Source organism: Phyllobates terribilis, unplaced genomic scaffold, assembly GCF_046119375.1.
Source record: "Phyllobates terribilis strain yellow unplaced genomic scaffold, ASM4611937v1 Scaffold_10__3_contigs__length_209671492, whole genome shotgun sequence".
In the NCBI taxonomy this organism is placed as follows: Eukaryota; Metazoa; Chordata; class Amphibia; order Anura; family Dendrobatidae; genus Phyllobates; species Phyllobates terribilis.
The window spans coordinates 173,538,723-173,557,583 of record NW_027362770.1 but is presented as its reverse complement, the minus strand read 5'-3'; the positions used below and the strand labels follow the sequence as shown (position 1 = coordinate 173,557,583).

Sequence of the window (18,861 nt, the reverse complement as noted above, 5' to 3'; positions counted from 1 at the left end):
AGAATATAACTACTATAATACTGCTCCTATGTGCAAGAATATAACTACTATAATACTGCCCCTATGTACAAGAATATAACTGCTATAATACTGCTCCTATATACAAGAATATAACTACTATAATACTGCTCCTATGTGCAAGAATATAACTACTATAATACTGCCCCCTATATACAAGAATATAACTACTATAATACTGCTCCTATGTGCAAGAATATAACTACTATAATACTGCCCCTTTGTACAAGAATATAACTGCTATAATACTGCCCCCTATGTACAAGAATATAACTACTATAATACTGCCCCTATGTACAAGAATATAACTACTATAATACTGCTCCTATGTACAAGAATATAACTGCTATAATACTGCCCCCTATGTACAAGAATATAACTGCTATAATACTGCCCCCTATGTACAAGAATATAACTACTATAATACTGCCCCTATGTACAGGAATATAACTACTATAATACTGCTCCTATGTACAAGAATATATCTACTATAATACTGCTCCTATGTACAAGAATATAACTGCTATAATACTGCCCCCTATGTACAAGAATATAACTGCTATAATACTGCTCCTATCTACAAGGATATAATGACTGAGGTGTAGATGAAGGTTACTTTTTAATAAAAGGGCACTTCATTTAGACTTTATTAACCTAAAATGTCGGACAGAGAACAGTAGTTTGCAACGATCTATGTAATAATGTTACAAATCAAACATCACAGGATATGTCATGGTATATGAGCGCCGATACATATATATCTATATATTTGTGAATGTGACAGGATGTCTTCCCGTGTTGTATAATTATACGGTATTTTAGGTCATGTGAATCTTCTGATTAAAAAAAATAATGATATATTATGTCGACTCTCCATATGATGAATAAATTATAATCTGTTTGTGCCGGATGGTCACCACACTCATTCCTTGTAGGTTCCAGTCTCTTTTTAATGAGTTGGCTCTGCAGATACTGAATAAAAACAAAAATTAAATAACAGCTGTGAGGTTGATAACACTGTGCCGGCCCCTGAGTCCTCCCTTCTGACCGAGCCGGGATAAGTCTGACAACCGTGAGGAGATAAGACAATGGACAGGATCATGCGCCTTTTTGGAATACACAGAGAAAGAGAGAGAGAGAGGGTTCCTCATGGGGCGAGGGCTCGGCCCCACCTCTGCCGTCCTTCACCACGCTTTCTTCATCCCTCAACAAGTGAGTGGCAGTTCCGTGGCAAGTCTCGTTAGCCCTTCACAAACTGGAAAGTGCACCCTACACTGGAAATCTTGCATGAGGAAGGGGTGCCACTTCCGACCAGTTTCCTCCACCTAGGTGGGGGGGGTGACCTTCACCAGGAACCTTCCGGCTACGCGGGTCTCTTCTCTTTTCAAACTGGTTTCTGCCATGTAGTGCCCTCATCAAACCGCTGTCTCCAAGTCGTCGTTGGAAAGAAGTTGCTTCGCTTGAGATGTTTCCAAGTAAGATGCAAGTTCGGAGTCTCCTGTGTTTTGGGCAACGTCCAGCGGGGTTTGTCCCTGTTGAAATTTAAAAAAAATCTGGTAACGAGTAATAAAATATATTGGTCAAAATGAATACAAATTTGCTAATTTTGTAAGAATTTTTCATGGACCACTAGTTTGGAAAGAAAAGCTGGTGAAAGTGTCGTAAAGCCACCAAATCTTCAAACATGTTCTGAGGAGCAGTGGTGGCCCACTGTAGTTCCTAAAAGGTTATATTACTAGGGGCATCGGACATTGTGTTAAATTTTATTAATTGCCAACTTTCACCCAATATGGATGGCCACTTTTATGCTAAACGCAGCTGGGTTATTGGCTTCCAGCTCCAAGGTGTCTCAACTATTTGGGAAAAGAAGCCAACACAGAAAGAGGAGGGTGTAGAAAGTAAAGGTGCGGTAGCAGAAGGTCTTAGTGAGATGGAAACGGTAGCAGAAGGTCTTAGAGAGACGGAAACGGTAGAAGAAGGTCTTAGGGAGATGGAAACGGTAGCAGAAGGTCTTAGGGAGATGTAAACAGTAGCAGAAGGTCTTAGGGAGATGGAAAGGGTAGCAGAAGGTCTTAGGGAGATGGAAACAGTAGCAGAAGGTCTTAGGGAGATGGAAACGGTAGCAAAAGGTCTTAGGGAGATGGAAACGGTAGCAAAAGGTCTTAGGGAGACGGAAACGGTAGCAGAAGGTCTTAGGGAGATGGAAACGGTAGCAGAAGGTCTTAGGGAGATGTAAACAGTAGCAGAAGGTCTTAGGGAGATGGAAAGGGTAGCAGAAGGTCTTAGGGAGATGGAAACAGTAGCAGAAGGTCTTAGGGAGATGGAAACGGTAGCAAAAGGTCTTAGGGAGACGGAAACGGTAGCAGAAGGTCTTAGGGAGATGGAAACGGCAGCAGAAGGTCTTAGGGAGATGGAAAAGGTAGCAGAAGGTCTTAGGGAGATGGAACCAGTAGCAGAAGGTCTTAGGTGGATGGAAACAATAGCAGAAGGTCTTAGGGAGATGGAAACGGCACCAGAAGGTCTTAGGGAGATGGAAACGGCAACAGAAGGTCTTAGGGAGATGAAAAAGGCACCAGAAGGTCTTAGGGAGATGAAAAAGGCACCAGAAGGTCTTAGGGAGATGAAAACGGCACGAGAAGGTCTTAGGGAGATAGAAACTGTAGCAGAGGGTCTTAGGGAGATGGAAACGGCAGCAAAAGGTCTTAGGGAGACAGAAACGGTAGCAGAAGATCTTAGGTGGATGGAAACAGCAGCAGAAGGTCTTAGGGAGACGGAAACGGTAGCAGAAGGTCTTAGGGAGATGGAAACGGTAGCAGAAGGTCTTAGGGAGATGGAAACGGTAGCAGAAGGTCTTAGGGAGATGGAAACGGTAGCAGAAGGTCTTAGGGAGACGGAAACGGTAGCAGAAGGTCTTAGGGAGATGGAAACAGTAGCAGAAGGTCTTAGGTGGATGGAAACAGTAGCAGAAGGTCTTAGGGAGATGGAAACGGTAGCAGAAGGTCTTAGGGAGATGGAAACGGCACCTGAAGGTCTTAGGGAGATGAAAACGGCACGAGAAGGTCTTAGGGAGATAGAAACTGTAGCAGAGGGTCTTAGGGAGATGGAAACGGCAGCAAAAGGTCTTAGGGAGACAGAAACGGTAGCAGAAGATCTTAGGTGGATGGAAACAGCAGCAGAAGGTCTTAGGGAGACGGAAACGGTAGCAGAAGGTCTTAGGGAGATGGAAACGGTAGCAGAAGGTCTTAGGGAGATGGAAACGGTAGCAGAAGGTCTTAGGGAGATGGAAACGGTAGCAGAAGGTCTTAGGGAGACGGAAACGGTAGCAGAAGGTCTTAGGGAGATGGAAACAGTAGCAGAAGGTCTTAGGTGGATGGAAACAGTAGCAGAAGGTCTTAGGGAGATGGAAACGGTAGCAGAAGGTCTTAGGGAGATGGAAACGGCACCTGAAGGTCTTAGGGAGATGGAAATGGCAGCAGAAGGTCTTAGGGAGATGGAAATGGCAGCAGAAGGTCTTAGGGAGATGGAAACGGCAGCAGAAGGTCTTAGGGAGATGGAAACGGCAGCAGAAGGTCTTAGGGAGATGGAAACGGCAGCAGAAGGTCTTAGGGAGATGGAAACGGTAGCAGAAGGTCTTAGGGAGACGGAAACGGTAGCAAAAGGTCTTAGGGAGACGGAAACGGTAGCAGAAGGTCTTAGGGAGATGGAAACGGTAGCAGAAGGTCTTAGGGAGATGGAAAAGGTAGCAGAAGGTCTTAGGGAGATGGAACCAGTAGCAGAAGGTCTTAGGTGGATGGAAACAATAGCAGAAGGTCTTAGGGAGATGGAAACGGCACCAGAAGGTCTTAGGGAGATGGAAACGGCAACAGAAGGTCTTAGGGAGATGAAAAAGGCAACAGAAGGTCTTAGGGAGATGAAAAAGGCAACAGAAGGTCTTAGGGAGATGAAAACGGCACCAGAAGGTCTTAGGGAGATAGAAACTGTAGCAGAGGGTCTTAGGGAGATGGAAACGGCAGCAAAAGGTCTTAGGGAGACAGAAACGGTAGCAGAAGATCTTAGGTGGATGGAAACAGCAGCAGAAGGTCTTAGGTGGATGGAAACAGTAGCAGAAGGTCTTAGGGAGATGGAAACGGCAGCAGAAGGTCTTAGGGAGATAGAAACTGCAGCAGAGGGTCTTAGGGAGATGGAAACGGCAGCAGAAGGTCTTAGGGAGATGAAAAAGGCACCAGAAGGTCTTAGGGAGATGAAAACGGCACCAGAAGGTCTTAGGGAGATAGAAACTGTAGCAGAGGGTCTTAGGGAGATGGAAACGGCAGCAAAAGGTCTTAGGGAGACAGAAACGGTAGCAGAAGATCTTAGGTGGATGGAAACAGCAGCAGAAGGTCTTAGGGAGACGGAAACGGTAGCAGAAGGTCTTAGAGAGATGGAAACGGCACCTTAAGGTCTTAGGGAGATGGAAATGGCAGCAGAAGGTCTTAGGGAGATGGAAACGGCAGCAGAAGGTCTTAGGGAGATGGAAACGGCAGCAGAAGGTCTTAGGGAGATAGAAACTGCAGCAGAGGGTCTTAGGGAGATGGAAACGGCAGCAGAAGGTCTTAGGGAGATGGAAACGGCAGCAGAAGGTCTTAGGGAGATGGAAACACCAGCAGAAGGTCTTAGGGAGAAGGAAACAGCAGCAGAAAGTCTTAGGGAGATGGAAACAGCAGCAGAAGGTGTTAGGGAGATGGAAGCGGCAGCAGAAGGTCTTAGGGAGATTGAAACGGTAGTAGAAGGTCTTAGAGAGATGGAAACGTTAGCAGAAGGCCATAGGGTGATGGTAACGGTAGCAGAAGGTCTTAGGTAGATGGAAACAGCAGCAGAAGGTCTTAGGGAGATGGAAACGGTAACAGAAGGTCTTAGGGAGATGGAAACGGTAGCAGAAGGTCTTAGGGAGATGGAAACGGTAGCAGAAGGTCTTAGGGAGATGGAAACTTTTGAAATTGATATCTTTTTGGGCTGGCCATATAACAGGAATTTGACATTTGTTAATAGGCTACTCAAACTAAGCTCTCAGGGGGCCACCGTAAAGATCCACTGGCTCGAAACTGAGATCTTCTTCTAATCCTACAGACATCCAATAATAACTGTCACACGTCGTGGACCTGATAGACATAATCTGATCTGTTTTTAGAATTTTTTTGACAGAACAGGTGCAACAACTCAGTGACCCTAAAATACATAAAACCAGTTGATGATTTACCTTAAAATCCCTCTTCGACAAACAGGCACCGGCGTCCACAAGAATTTGGCAAACATGCCGGTGTCCCTGGAAAGCAGCTTTGTGCAATGCCGTCTCTCCTCTGAAAAAAAAACACATAAAAGTGAACACACATTGTGCAAGCTCATACATCTGGGACAAAAAGTCAATGTACATGTAAGTCTGATGCACAAAAATGCCCTTTCTGAACCTCAGAGATAGAAAATAAAGAGTTGGCTACATTTTATTAGGAACTAGATGGTGGCCCGATTCTAACGCATCGGGTATTCTAGAATATGTATGTGGCAGACTGGGCGCAATCAGCAGAGCGGTGTTTAAATTTGAAGCCAAAATCGCTGATTGGTCGCGGCCGGCAACCGCGACCAATCAGCAAAGCGGTCTTGAACTTTGGCGACTATATCGCTGATTGGTCACGGCCGGCGGTCGAGACTAATCAGCAGAGCGGGGTTTAAATTTTGCGCCAATAATGCTGATTGGTCGCAGCCAGCGAACCCGACCAATAGCAAAGCAGTGTTTAAATTTGGCGCCAATAATGGTGATTGGTCACGGCCGCGACCATTCAGCAGAGCGGTGTTTAAATTTGGCGGCAATAATGCTGATTAGTCGCGGCCGGCAATTTGGCGCCAACAATGCTGATTAGTCGCGGCCGGCAACCGCGACCAATCAGCAGAGCGGGGTTTAAATTTGGCACCAAAATCGCTGATTGGTGGCGGCCGCGACCAATCAGCAGAGCGGTGTTTAAATTTGGCGCCAATACTGCCGATTGGTCGCGGTTGCCGGCCGCGACCAATCAGCAGAGCGGGGTTTAAATTTGGCGCCAATACTGCTGATTGGTCACGGCCGGCAACCGCGACCAATCAGCAGTATTGGCGCCAAATTTAAACCCCGCTCTGCTGATTGGTGGCGGCCGGCGGTCGCGACCAATCAGCAGAGCGGTGTTTAAATTTGGCGCCAATAATGCTGATTAGTCGCGGTCGGCATCCGCGACCAATTAGCAGAGCGGGGTTTAAATTTGGCGCCAAAATCGCTGATTGGTGGCGGCCGGCGGTCGCGACCAATCAGCAGAGCGGGGTACTTCCGCAGCGAGAACCCGGGACATGAGCGGGCGCTCGCAGCAGAAGTATCCCGACCCGCAGCGCCGCTCCCCGGTCCTCCCTTCCGCATGGAGGTCAGCGACGCCGGCGGTCCTTCCGCTGCTACCGGCCGGGAGATGAGCGCCTCCGGCCGGTCATCTCCCGGCTGCATCTCCGTCCCGCAGATGGGTCCGGCGGTCGAGGTCCTTCTGCTGTTACCGGCCGGGATATGAGCGCCTCGCGGCGCTCATCTCCCGGCTGCATCGCCACTGAGCTCCGTCCCACAGATGAGCCGCTAACGGCCGCCATCTTTTTTCAGAAATCCCGCGGCGCTGATTGGCCGCTGCCGGACCAATGAGCGACGCGGGATTTCCAGGACAGACAGACAGAAAGACAGACAGAAAGACAGACAGACAGACGGGATAAGACAATTATATAGTAGATGAATACATCCAGAGCTGCATTTATAATTCTGCTGGATTCCCTTTTTTTTCCAAGGAGCCAAGATTAACAAAAAGGGTAAGAAAGGAGACAGAGACTGGTAAACTTACGTGGTTCTATCGACCATGTCCAGGAGATCCTCAGATCCTAAAGGGAGAAAGTAAAAAAAAAAATGGTAATGAGAGTTTAAAGGAAAACTCCACTTTACAGTATATAAGGCTGAGTAATAACCAAGGTCACAAGGGCAGATATTTGTGTTTTTTCCCTTATTTTTCTATTATCCGTCTTATCCTTACTGCTATTATGATTATCCCTATGTTAAATGGCTTGTCCGGGAATAAAAAAAACAAAGAACAAGGCTCCCCAAGGCTCCTTAAAGTGAATAGTGCAGCTTTGCGTATTATTTTCCTGCACGAAAGACACTTCCACTCATCCGATGCATACAGTCCGCAATTTACTCGAACGAGAAAAATCACTGACATGTGAATGAGCCTCAAGTTGAGGACTGTGTGGAACATTGAGGATTTCTGTGAAGGCAAGGACTCTTCAAAAATGAGGGCAGAAAAAACTTAGAACTTGTTTCATTTTGCTTAGTCTTGAAAAACAGCTTTGTCAGTCTTGCACTTAAAAACTATGAGTCAAGAAGAAAACCCAAAAGGATAAAGAGGATAATCATGCTTGAAAGAGCCATGAGGACGAAAAGCAAAAAGATGAATCTATAAGATCACCGAGATCATGGCTACACCACTGAGAAGCTCAGAGAGCCAAAAAGAACCAACAACGGTATTAAGAAGTCCATCCTATGGCTGTTAGAAGTCAAAACCCTAAATAGATACTAATATGATGAAGAGCGTTCAGAGTACCAAATTTGGCAAGGAAAACCAACAAGTAACAACTTGAGCAATCATGTCACTAGATGACTGAAGCTCTACAAGAAGAAGACCCAACTGAATGGAGAAGACAATTAGGTTTGAAAGAGGATAAAAAAAGAAAAAAAAAATCGATAGAAACAATCACGGGGATCATGACTATGCCACGGAGAAGCTCCGAGAGCCAAATAAAACCAACAATGATCTCGAGAAGCCCATTCTAATATGTTTCTAATATGGTTAAGAGTGTTCAAAGTACCAAGGGTGGCAAGAAAAACCAACAATCATTTGACCAATTAAAGCCACCATTTTCCCCTCAAAGACTGAGTGTCTGGGTTTACATTAGGAATGACCCAACTCAATGTAGAGGACCATTAGACTTGAAAGAAAAAAAATTCAATAGAAACAAGCTATCAACTCTTTACCACTCTGAAGCTTAGAAAGTCATCCAGAACCAACTATGATATTGAGAAGTCCATCCTGTTGGTGTTAGAAGTCAAAGCTCTCAACAGATACTAAGATGATGAAAACTGCTCAGAAGACCAAAGGTCACAAGAAAAACCAACAAGTAACCACTTGAGCAATCAAGCCAACTCGTCTGCTCAAAGACTGAAGCTTTACGAGAAGACGACTCAACTCAATGGGAAGACAAGCTTCAAAGACTCTAAAGAATTAAAAAAAAATTGATAGTAATGATCACAAAGATTATGACTATGCCACTGAAAAGCAAAACACAACCGACAATGATCTCGAGAAGTCCATCCTATGGTTGTTAGAAGTCAAAGCCCTCAACAGATACTAAGCTGATAAAGACTGCTCAGAGAACCAAGGCTGTCAAGGAAAACCAACATGTAACCACTTGACTAATCAAGCCAACTGTTCAAAGTACCAAGGGTGGCAAGAAAAACCAACATGTTAACCACTAGACCAATCAAGCCAACTGTTCAAAGTACCAAGGGTGGCAAGAAAAACCAACATGTTAACCACTAGACCAATCAAGCCAACTGTTCAAAGTACCAAGGGTGGCAAGAAAAACCAACATGTTAACCACTTGGTCAATCAAGCCGACCGTTTCGCTCGCAGACTGAAGCGCTGCAAGAAGAAGACCCAACTCAATGGAGAAAACAATTAGGCTTCAAAACTCCAAGAGGATTAAAAAAATATACATTGATAGAAAAGATGACTGAGATTATAACTATGCCATTAAGAAGCTCAGAGAGCAAAACAGAGCCAGCAATGATCTTGAGAAGTCCACCCTATGGTTGTTAGAAGTCAAAACCCTCAACAGATACTAAGATGATGTAAAATGTTCAGAGTACCAAGGGTGGCAAGGAAAAGCAAAAAATAACAACCTGACCAATCAACCAAACTCTTCCTCTAGAAGACTGAAGTTCTACAAGAAGACTCAACTCAATGGTAAAGATAATTAGGCTTCAAATACCCAAGAGGATGAAAAGAAAAAAAAAAATTGATAGAAATGATCACGGAGATCATAACTATGACACACTGTGAAGAAAGGATTGACAATTCTATGGAGACAACGAAGTGGTCGGTAGGAGTCAAAACCTTCAATACATGGATGCTGAATGTGCCCCACGATCTTTCCGAAGACCCTCCGTCAACTTGAGAACTTATAATTCCAGATCACTCCATTATTTTAAGGAGAATTAAAAAATACCAACCCAATGAGAAATCAATGTCATAACATTCGAAAAGATCTTTGCCACAACATGAATTTCAGGGTTGGGATGATAGAAAAAAAACACTTATCTGAAGTCAATAATGAGGAGTCCTGAGATTTGTGATGATTAGTGTGACATAAATAATTAATCTAAGGCTTAAGTAATAGACTCGGAGGGGGGCTCCAATGCTCTTTGCCCCAATGCTCTATTCTAATGTAAATCTTTAAGAAAAAAACTACAAAACAAAAATCTCCAGGATTTAGCCTGTTCCTGCAGGCGAGCCCTCCGTAATTACTGACACTGATCTACCCGAGGGATTACCACCAAGATATTAAGGGACTGAATGCCTCACAGATGGGAAATGAGAAACCTGTGTCCCAGGTAATGATTGTTTGACTATTCAGAGAAGGAACAATTGTAGGATCTTTGTGGTTGATGTCCGGAGTGAACAGACCTTCCTGACGCTTCTTGAAAGACATATCAGCTCAACCGGATACTGATCAGAGAATGCTGTCAGCTTGAGGAATAATATTTCTTTACGGGATATCTGATAAGGTCTCCTAAAAACACCACATAAGGTTTGTTCTATCTGCGGTCTTTTCATGGCACAATTTGGCACACAAAAGTCCTGCCTTTGATTACTGTCTGAGCCAACGGGCAATTGGACAGTGCCCAAAGACCCGCGAAAGGGCAACTGCGAGGCGCTTCTTCCCAACACAGTCAACAGTCCCAGGTAAGGTTCAATACAGGTCCCATTCTACTAACGATTTTTGATTTAGAATGACAAAACATTCACAATAAGTGACAACACAGTGTCCAGAGTAATGATGTCACTCACTCCGATCCTCGGTAGTCCCTACGCCAGTTCTAGACTACAGGTAAGTGCTTCCCATCTAAAACCCAAGGAATCACACCAGTACAGAGAGAATATAGACTGGTATGTTATGAATGAATATAGTGTGAAAAAGATGGTTATGCACACGTGGTATAGTAAAGGGTTGATCAATATAGGAAGAGGAAACTGACAGGATACAGGAGAAAGTGTAGCGGAGGTCAGTACAGACGGAGTATATAACCATTTTGATCAATTAGCCATTCGAATTACAGAACATTAAAAGTGACATTGTAGCATCGGTGTCCCTGCCTCCTGCTAGGCAGGGACGCCGTTCCCCTCACCTCTCCGCTCCGTGCCCGGCGTCTTCCTCCCGCTCTGCTGGCAGAGTGCGCTGCTTCCCGGCCTCTGTGCTTAGGGCGCGCGCGCTCCCCCTCTCTTAAAGGGGCCGCGCGCGCCGTCCTAAGGAGTCCCCGGCCAATGGCCGAAGGACCTCACCATATATAAGGCACCTCCTCCAAAATGGAGGTGCCCGAGCAATGTTGTTGCAAAGCCTTTCAACTCTGCTTCAGCCCTCAGGTCCCGTTACCAGTTACCTGCCAGTCACCTGCCAGATTCCTGCTTGATACCTGCCTGATATCTGCTTACCTGCTTGCTATCCTGTGGTCCGACAGTCTGCCTACCAGCACCTGCCAGTCTGTCTATGGATCAGTCCGCCTGCGGACCAGGAAGTACCTGCCAGATACCTGCCTGATACCTGCTTGCCTGTCCAGAGACTCTCACTCGCTCACCTGGGAGCGCCTACCTGCTAGCCCACCTGGGAGCGCTCACCTGCTACCTGCCTGCTAGCCTACCTGGAGGCTCTGCCGTCACTTGCCGTGACCACCTGCCTGTCCAGAGACTCTTGCCCGCTCACCTGGGAGCGCTCACCTGCTACCTGCCTGCTAGCCTACCTGGAGGCCCTGCCGTCACTTGCCATGACCACCTGTCTGTCCAGAGACTCTTGCCTGCTCACCTGGGAGCGCTCACCTGCTACCTGCCTGCTAGCCTATCTAGAGACTCTTCCCTGCTGTCACTTGCCGTGACCATCTGCCCGTCTAGAGACTCTTTCCCTGCTGTCACTTGCCGTGACCACCTGCCCGTCTAGAGACTCTTACCCTGCTGTCACTTGCCGTGACCATCCGCCTGTCAAGAGACTGACCCCGTCACTTGCCGTGACTTCCTGCCCCTTCTACCCAGAGACTGTCCCTGTCACTTGCCGTGACTACCTGCCCGCCTTCCCTGGGAGCCACCAGCTACCTTACAAGGACTGCCCCTTTGTATAGTTGCTCAGAGGTTCCACCTCCCAGACCCGTTACAGACATCATCCTGTCTGGAGTGATGATGTCACTAGTTCCAGGGTTCTGTTGTCATTGTTCCAGCTCTTAATAGTCAAGTGTTTCTCATTTAGTATCTCAGGACGGACCAGTACAAAAAGAATATACACTGGTGTGTTATAATAGAAGTCTGGGTAGAAAGGATACAATGTGGGAAGGATCGTTATGTGTAGCTGGCAATGTCTATCTATATACTCTTTCTACACTCTACACACTCCATAATTGTATGTACTTTCTCTATACTGAGCTACTATACACTACATCATTATATATATGAGTAAACAACACAGACTTTTGAAAAGCGGTATTCAAACCCACAAAACGCGCGTCAGGCCCCGACCATTTCCACCTCTTTGCCAGCTGATACTGACACTTCCACCTTTGGTAAGCCTAACCCCTCTCAAAATATCACTTTGATGGAAATCATTAGTCGTTGCTTTTTTAAGTTGTTTGTGACACTGGTTGTGACCTTGCTTTTTGAGGGGAGTTTTCTCTTGCCTAAACTGCACTTGTAATATACCTTAATATGTGGTTGTGGAGGCATTATGGCTGACATTTCATTATATTGTCCAGTTTTTTATGACACATTAAAACTTTTGTACTTATGCTTAATAAATATTTTTCACTTTTATACCTATAAGCTCTGTCTCTCTCCTGCTTATCATCATTATATATATGCCTTGTACACTGACCTACTATACACTCCTTTAGTTTTTATATTCTCCTTCTGTACTGACCGTATCTACACCTTCTCCTGTGTTCCTGTATCTCATCAATTTCCTCTCCTATATACTCCATCATTGTATATATTCCTTCTTTACTGACCTCCTATACACTCCACCATTGTATATACTCCTTCTAAACTGACATCCTATACACTCCATCATTGTATATACTGCTTCTATACTGATGTCCTATACACTCCACTATTTTACTCCTTCTATACTGAGCTCCCCTATACACTATTTCATTGTGTATACTACTTCTATACTGACCTTCTATACACTCCATCATTGTATACACTCCTTCTGAACTGAGCTCCTATACACTACATCATTGCACAGTATATACTCCTTCTCTACTGAGCTACTATACACTACATCATTGTATATACTCCTTCTGTACTGACCGTATCTACACCTTCTCCTGTGTTCCTGTATCTCATCAATTTCCTCTCCTATATACTCCATCATTGTATATATTCCTTCTTTACTGACCTCCTATACACTCCACCATTGTATATACTCCTTCTAAACTGACATCCTATACACTCCATCATTGTATATACTGCTTCTATACTGATGTCCTATACACTCCACTATTTTACTCCTTCTATACTGAGCTCCCCTATACACTATTTCATTGTGTATACTACTTCTATACTGACCTTCTATACACTCCATCATTGTATACACTCCTTCTGAACTGAGCTCCTATACACTACATCATTGCACAGTATATACTCCTTCTCTACTGAGCTACTATACACTACATCATTGTATATACTCCTTCTGTACTGACCTCTTATACACTCCTTTACTTTTCATATTCTCCTTCTGTACTGACCCCTTTTACGCCTTCTCCCATGTTCCTTTATCATCTGTTTTTTCTTACATACATAATATATATATATACTCCTTCTATACTGACCTCCTATACACTCCACCATTGTATATACTCATTCTATACTGACCTCCTATACACTCCACTATTGTATATACTCCTTCTATGCTGACCTCCTATGGATTCCATCATTGCATATACTCCTTCTATACTGACCTCCTATACCTTCCACCATTGTATATACTCCTTTTATACTGACCTCCTATACACTTAATCATTTTATATACTCCTTCTATACTGAGCTCCTATACACCCCACCATTGTATATACTCCTTTTATACTGACCTACTATATACTTCATCATTGTATATGCTCCTTCTATACTGACCTCCTATACACTCCACCATTGTATACACTCCTTCTGTACTGATCTCCTATACACTACATCATTGCATATACTCCCTCTGTACTGACTCCTTTTATGCCTTCTCCCATGTTCTTTTATCATCTGTTTTCTCTTATATACATCACATACAGTACAGACCAAAAGTTTGGACACACCTTCTCATTTAAAGATTTTTCTGTATTTTCATGACTACGAAAATTGTACATTCACACTGAAGGCATCAAAACTATGAATTACCACATGTGGAATTATATACTTAACAAAAAAGTGTGAAACAACTGAAAATATGTCTTATATTCTAGGTTTTTCACAGTAGCCACCTTTTGCTTTGATGACTGCTTTGCACACTCTTGGCATTCTCTTCATGAGCTTCAAGAGGTAGTCACCGGAAATGGTTTTCACTTCACAGGTGTGCCCTGTCAGGTTTAATAAGTGGGATTTCTTGCCTTATAAATGGGGTTGGGACCATCAGTTGTGTTGTGCAGAAGTCAGGTGGATACACAGCTGATAGTCCTACTGAATAGACTGTTAGAATTTGTATTATGGCAAGAAAAAAGCAGCTAAGTAAAGAAAAACGAGTGGCCATCATTACTTTAAGAAATGAAGGTTAATCAATCCAAAAAATTGAGAAAACTTTGAAAGTGCCCCCAAGTGCAGTTGCAAAAACCATCAAGCACTACAAAGAAACTGGCTCACATGAGGACCACGCCAGGAAAGGAAGACCAAGAGTCACCTCTGCTTCTGAGGATAAGCTTATCCGAGTCACCTGCCTCAGAAATCGCAGGTTAACAGCAGCTCAGATTAGAGACCAGGTCAATGCCACACAGAGTTCTAGCAGCAGACACATCTCTTCAACAACTGTTAAGAGGAGACTTTGTGCAGCAGGTCTTCATGGTAAAATAGCTGCTAGGAAACCACTGCTAAGGACAGGCAACAAGCAGAAGAGACTTGTTTGGACTAAAGAACACAAGGAATGGACATTAGACCAGTGGAAATCTGTGCTTTGGTCTGATGAGTCCAAATTTGAGATCTTTGGTTCCAACCACCGTGTCTTTGTGCGACGCAGAATAGGTGAACGGATGGACTCTACATGCCTGGTTCCCACCGTGAAGCATGGAGGAGGAGGTGTGATGGTGTGGGGGTGCTTTGCTGGTGACACTGTTGGGGATTTATTCAAAATTGAAGGCATACTGAACCAGCATGGCTACCACAGCATCTTGCAGCGGCATGCTATTCCATCCGGTTTGCGTTTAGTTGGACCATCATTTATTTTTCAACAGGACAATGACCCCAAACACACCTCCAGGCTGTGTAAGGGCTATTTGACCAAGAAGGAGAGTGATGGGGTGCTACGCCAGATGACCTGGCCTCCACAGTCACCAGACCTGAACCCAATCGAGATGGTTTGGGGTGAGCTGGACCGCAGAGTGAAGGCAAAAGGGCCAACAAGTGCTAAGCATCTCTGGGAACTCCTTCAAGATTGTTGGAAGACCATTTCCGGTGACTACCTCTTGAAGCTCATCAAGAGAATGCCAAGAGTGTAAAGAGCAGTCATCAAAGCAAAAGGTAGCTACTTTGAAGAACCTAGAATATAAGACATATTTTCAGTTGTTTCACACTTTTTTGTTAAGTATATAATTCCACATGTGGTAATTCATAGTTTTGATGCCTTCAGTGTGAATGTACAATTTTCAAAGTCATGAAAATACAGAAAAATCTTTAAATGAGAAGGTGTGTCCAAACTTTTGGTCTGTACTGACCTCCCACACACTCCATCATTGTATATACTCCTTCTATACTGGCCTCCTACATACTACACTATTGTATATACTCCTTCTATGCTGTCCTACTATACACTTCATCATTGTATATACTCCTTCTATACTGACCTCCTATACACTCCACTATTGTATATACTTCTTCTATACTGACCTCCTATACACTCCATCATTGTATATACTCCTTCTATACTGACCTCCTATACACTACATCATTGCATATACTCCTTCTATACTGACCTCCTATACTCTCCATCATTGTATATACTCCTTCTATACTGACCTCCTATACACTCCATGATTGTATATACTCCTTCTGTACTGAGCTCCTATACACTACATCATTGCACAGTATATACTACTTATATACTGACCTCCTATACACTCCATCATTGTATATACTCCTTGTCTATTGACCGTTTATACAGTCCTTTACTTTTTTTATATTCTCCTTCTGTTCTGATCTCTACATCTCCTCCTGTATCATTGCATTGCATAAAGCAATGGAACGTATACAAGGTCAGTAAAGAAGGATGATTGTATAGAATTTTTTCCTCTTTGTGATGACTTCAAACTTTCTAATAATTTGGGCTCTGACTCCGCGAGGATCTTGGGCAGAGTAACCCGGGCATCACCAGTGAACCATCCCAAAATCTCCTCTGCAGCTCAGGCATAAAAGGGAAGAAGCTATAGAGAAGATGCCATTACCAGACTGTCAGTCAGCGCCCAGCGGGTGCCCACACAGGAGACAAGAAGGAGGAGAGGCAAAAGAAGGAGAAAAGGAGACAAAACCAGCCAGGGCTGTGAAAAAAGAGGGCAGAGGGGGGAGGAAGCAGCAGGGAGGCGGCACATACAAAGGCTCAGCACACAGGCGCAGCGGGGAGGGAAAAATACTGCCAGAAAAGTGGGCACTGTTGTGATGATTGAGAAAAGATGGCTGCGGAGGGAAGGGACGGGGAGCTGAGGTCATGGTCAGGCGGTAGTCGATTTAACCCCTCCAGTCTCGTACACAAATGACCAAGTGTACCGCCTGAATTTACCATACAGATATAGCAGAGCTGGGATTGTCCGATACAGCAGAGCAGAAACTGTTATGTGTGGCAAAGCTGAAGTTAGTGTAATGTAAGGTTTGTCAGGGGAGCAGTCGGGATAGATGTGTCTGGAGCAGAACAGAGTTTATTTGATCTAGCAGAGCCAAGTTTGCCTAATGTAGCAGAGCCGGACTGGTCGGATGCATCAGTTTTGTTTCTGTCCGTTGTAGCTGAGCTGAGTTGGTCAGGCGTAGCAGAGATGAATATAGAAATTTTCTGCAATCAGCTCACCGTTCTCCAAGATGTATGATAAGATCTCCGCGTGCCCGGCCCGCGCCGCCAGGTGTAACAGTGAGCAGCGCACCGGCCCCTGGATCCGTAAACGTGCTCCTTTCTCACAACACTCAGTGACCTGCGGGGGAAAAAAAAAAAAACACAGAGTAAAAATTTTACAACTTCTCTGCGAAAAATTTCTCTACTTGTGTCCCTATGACAACACTTCTGAGCACCGGCAGCTCAGTTTTATCATACCAGAGGGAAATAGAGCAGATCTTTGTCCCTAGGACGACACTGAGGGGAGCACAGGACAAAGTCGAAAACTTAATACAAGAGGCTTTAGTGAAGATTTTCCCTTTTAAGGAATTTAGATTGTAAGCTCTGATGTAGCAGAGCCCGACTGAGCGTTTGTATCAACGGACTCAAATAGAAGGAGGATTCCCATCAATCAAAGGAAATTAAGAGCCAGGGAGAAAACGGTGCGAACAAAGGGTGAAGAATCCTGCGCCGGGCACGATAATGGACGGACCCGCAATTGTGATAATGGGAGGTAGGAAATTGACAGACTGAATGAACTTGGTTGTAAGTTTCTGCCACTAGAGGGCGATCTGCAAGTGGCGCTCCCTAGTGGTGACAGCAAGTTAAGCCTAGACGTCCGCTGATTGGACGGCGGCGGAGTACCCCATCAATGCCAAAACAACCCTTTAGCATCATTTTAAGCTACATTTACGTGACCTCCCCCTTCAATCATAGAGAAATCCTCCCCCCCTATTATTGCCCCTCCTCAAGGTCGTCCATCGCATTCCTTCTCCTGTGGCCTCCAACATTTACTGATTAGAGCACAAAGTGAAAAAAAAAAACCTAAATATTTAACCCCTTCAATTGCAGCCAGGTATGGCGGCACATAATAGCGTTCGCACCAGTTAACTGAGGAGCTTTGCTCCGCCTTCTATCTAAACATTCTAAGAGAAAAAAAAAAACGTTTTTTGTTGCCCCCAGCAACCAATTCAAAACTTTCATCTCTTCAACTGCTCTATGATTGGTTGCTATGGGCAACAACGACAGTTAATTCTTACAGTTTTCAAAAATTCTGCCTTTGGATGTAAAACCAGCCTGATGTTTCTGCTATGAAAATACAAAGTGAAAATATGAGTTGAATTTAATACTTATAGTGAACCCACCCGTAAAATCCAATAATCCAGAATGATGGGGGGGGGGGGGGGAGGTTATACTTTCTCTTGGACTTTCTGACTTGTGTGAGATCCAATATGGTTCCACACCAACACTCAGGCATCTTTTATTGTTCTCAAGTGTTTTCCTTGAGGCAGCAAAACAGAAGAAAAATTCTGAACTGTCAGAAGCCAGATGAATAGAATATGAGACGTAAAAATAGTGAGAAACTGAACTATTTTGTGCATTAACTCCCATGTTGATCCCTCCGATGTACCTTCAATCCCTGCGATCAATGTTGATGGTGGTCTCTACAATATGTCAAGGAGGAAGAACCCTTTTGGAGCAGGATCCCCAACCTTTCTTACCTTAAGAGCCACATTCAACTCGGTTGTGAGCCACATCCTACGAGAATAAATCTATGAAGCCCCCCTGTATGTTCCTTTATAAGGGGGCATTCTGGAAATTATAACCTTTAAAGTAATGATGCTGTGACTGCCTTCATATAATATGCTCCTTCTAAAGAAATAATGCCCCTTCAGTGCCCTCTTAAAAAATAACAATTCCCAGAGTGCCCCCTTATAAGAAATAATGCTGTGAGTGCTCCCTTATAAAGTTATAATGCTGAGAGTGTCCTCTTATAAAGTAATAATGAATGCCGCGAGTGCTCCCTTATGAAGTTATAATGCTACGAGTGCCCACTTATAAAGTTATAATGCTGAGAGTGCCCCCTTATAAAGTTATAATGCTACGAGTGCCCACTTATAAAGTTATAATGCTGAGAGTGCTCCCTTATAAAGTTATAATGCTGTGAGTGCTCCCTTATAAAGAAATAATGCCCATTCAGGGCTCTCTTAAAAGGTAACAATTCCAAAGTAAAATTTACACACAGTGTCCCCTTGAAAAATACTGTAATTCCCTAAGGTGCCCCCTTAAGTAGTAATATTATTATCATGAGTGTCCCTTTCAAGATAATAATGCCCTCCCTCCCCCGAGTCCCATCTTAAGTAATAATAACGCCTCCGAGAGCTCGGACATAGGGGGTTCACCTATTTGGCAGACTGCTGAGCCCCATGACTGTCCCTTGAGGTG

At 44.3% G+C, this 18,861-nt stretch overlaps 1 protein-coding gene across 1 annotated transcript in view; it reads right to left on the bottom strand.

The window, feature by feature from the left end:
• Nucleotides 1-947: 947 nt before the first annotated feature.
• DGKI (diacylglycerol kinase iota) overlaps nt 948-18,861 on the bottom strand; it is a 108,696-nt gene continuing 90,782 nt past the window's right edge. The window contains exons 16-19 of the mRNA XM_073650182.1: nt 16,615-16,735; nt 6,897-6,933; nt 5,255-5,354; nt 948-1,550 (exon numbers count right to left, since the gene is read on the bottom strand). Coding sequence (XP_073506283.1) covers nt 1,434-1,550; nt 5,255-5,354; nt 6,897-6,933; nt 16,615-16,735 — 375 coding nt within the window. The 3' untranslated portion in view covers nt 948-1,433. The remainder of the gene's footprint in view (nt 1,551-5,254; nt 5,355-6,896; nt 6,934-16,614; nt 16,736-18,861) is intronic.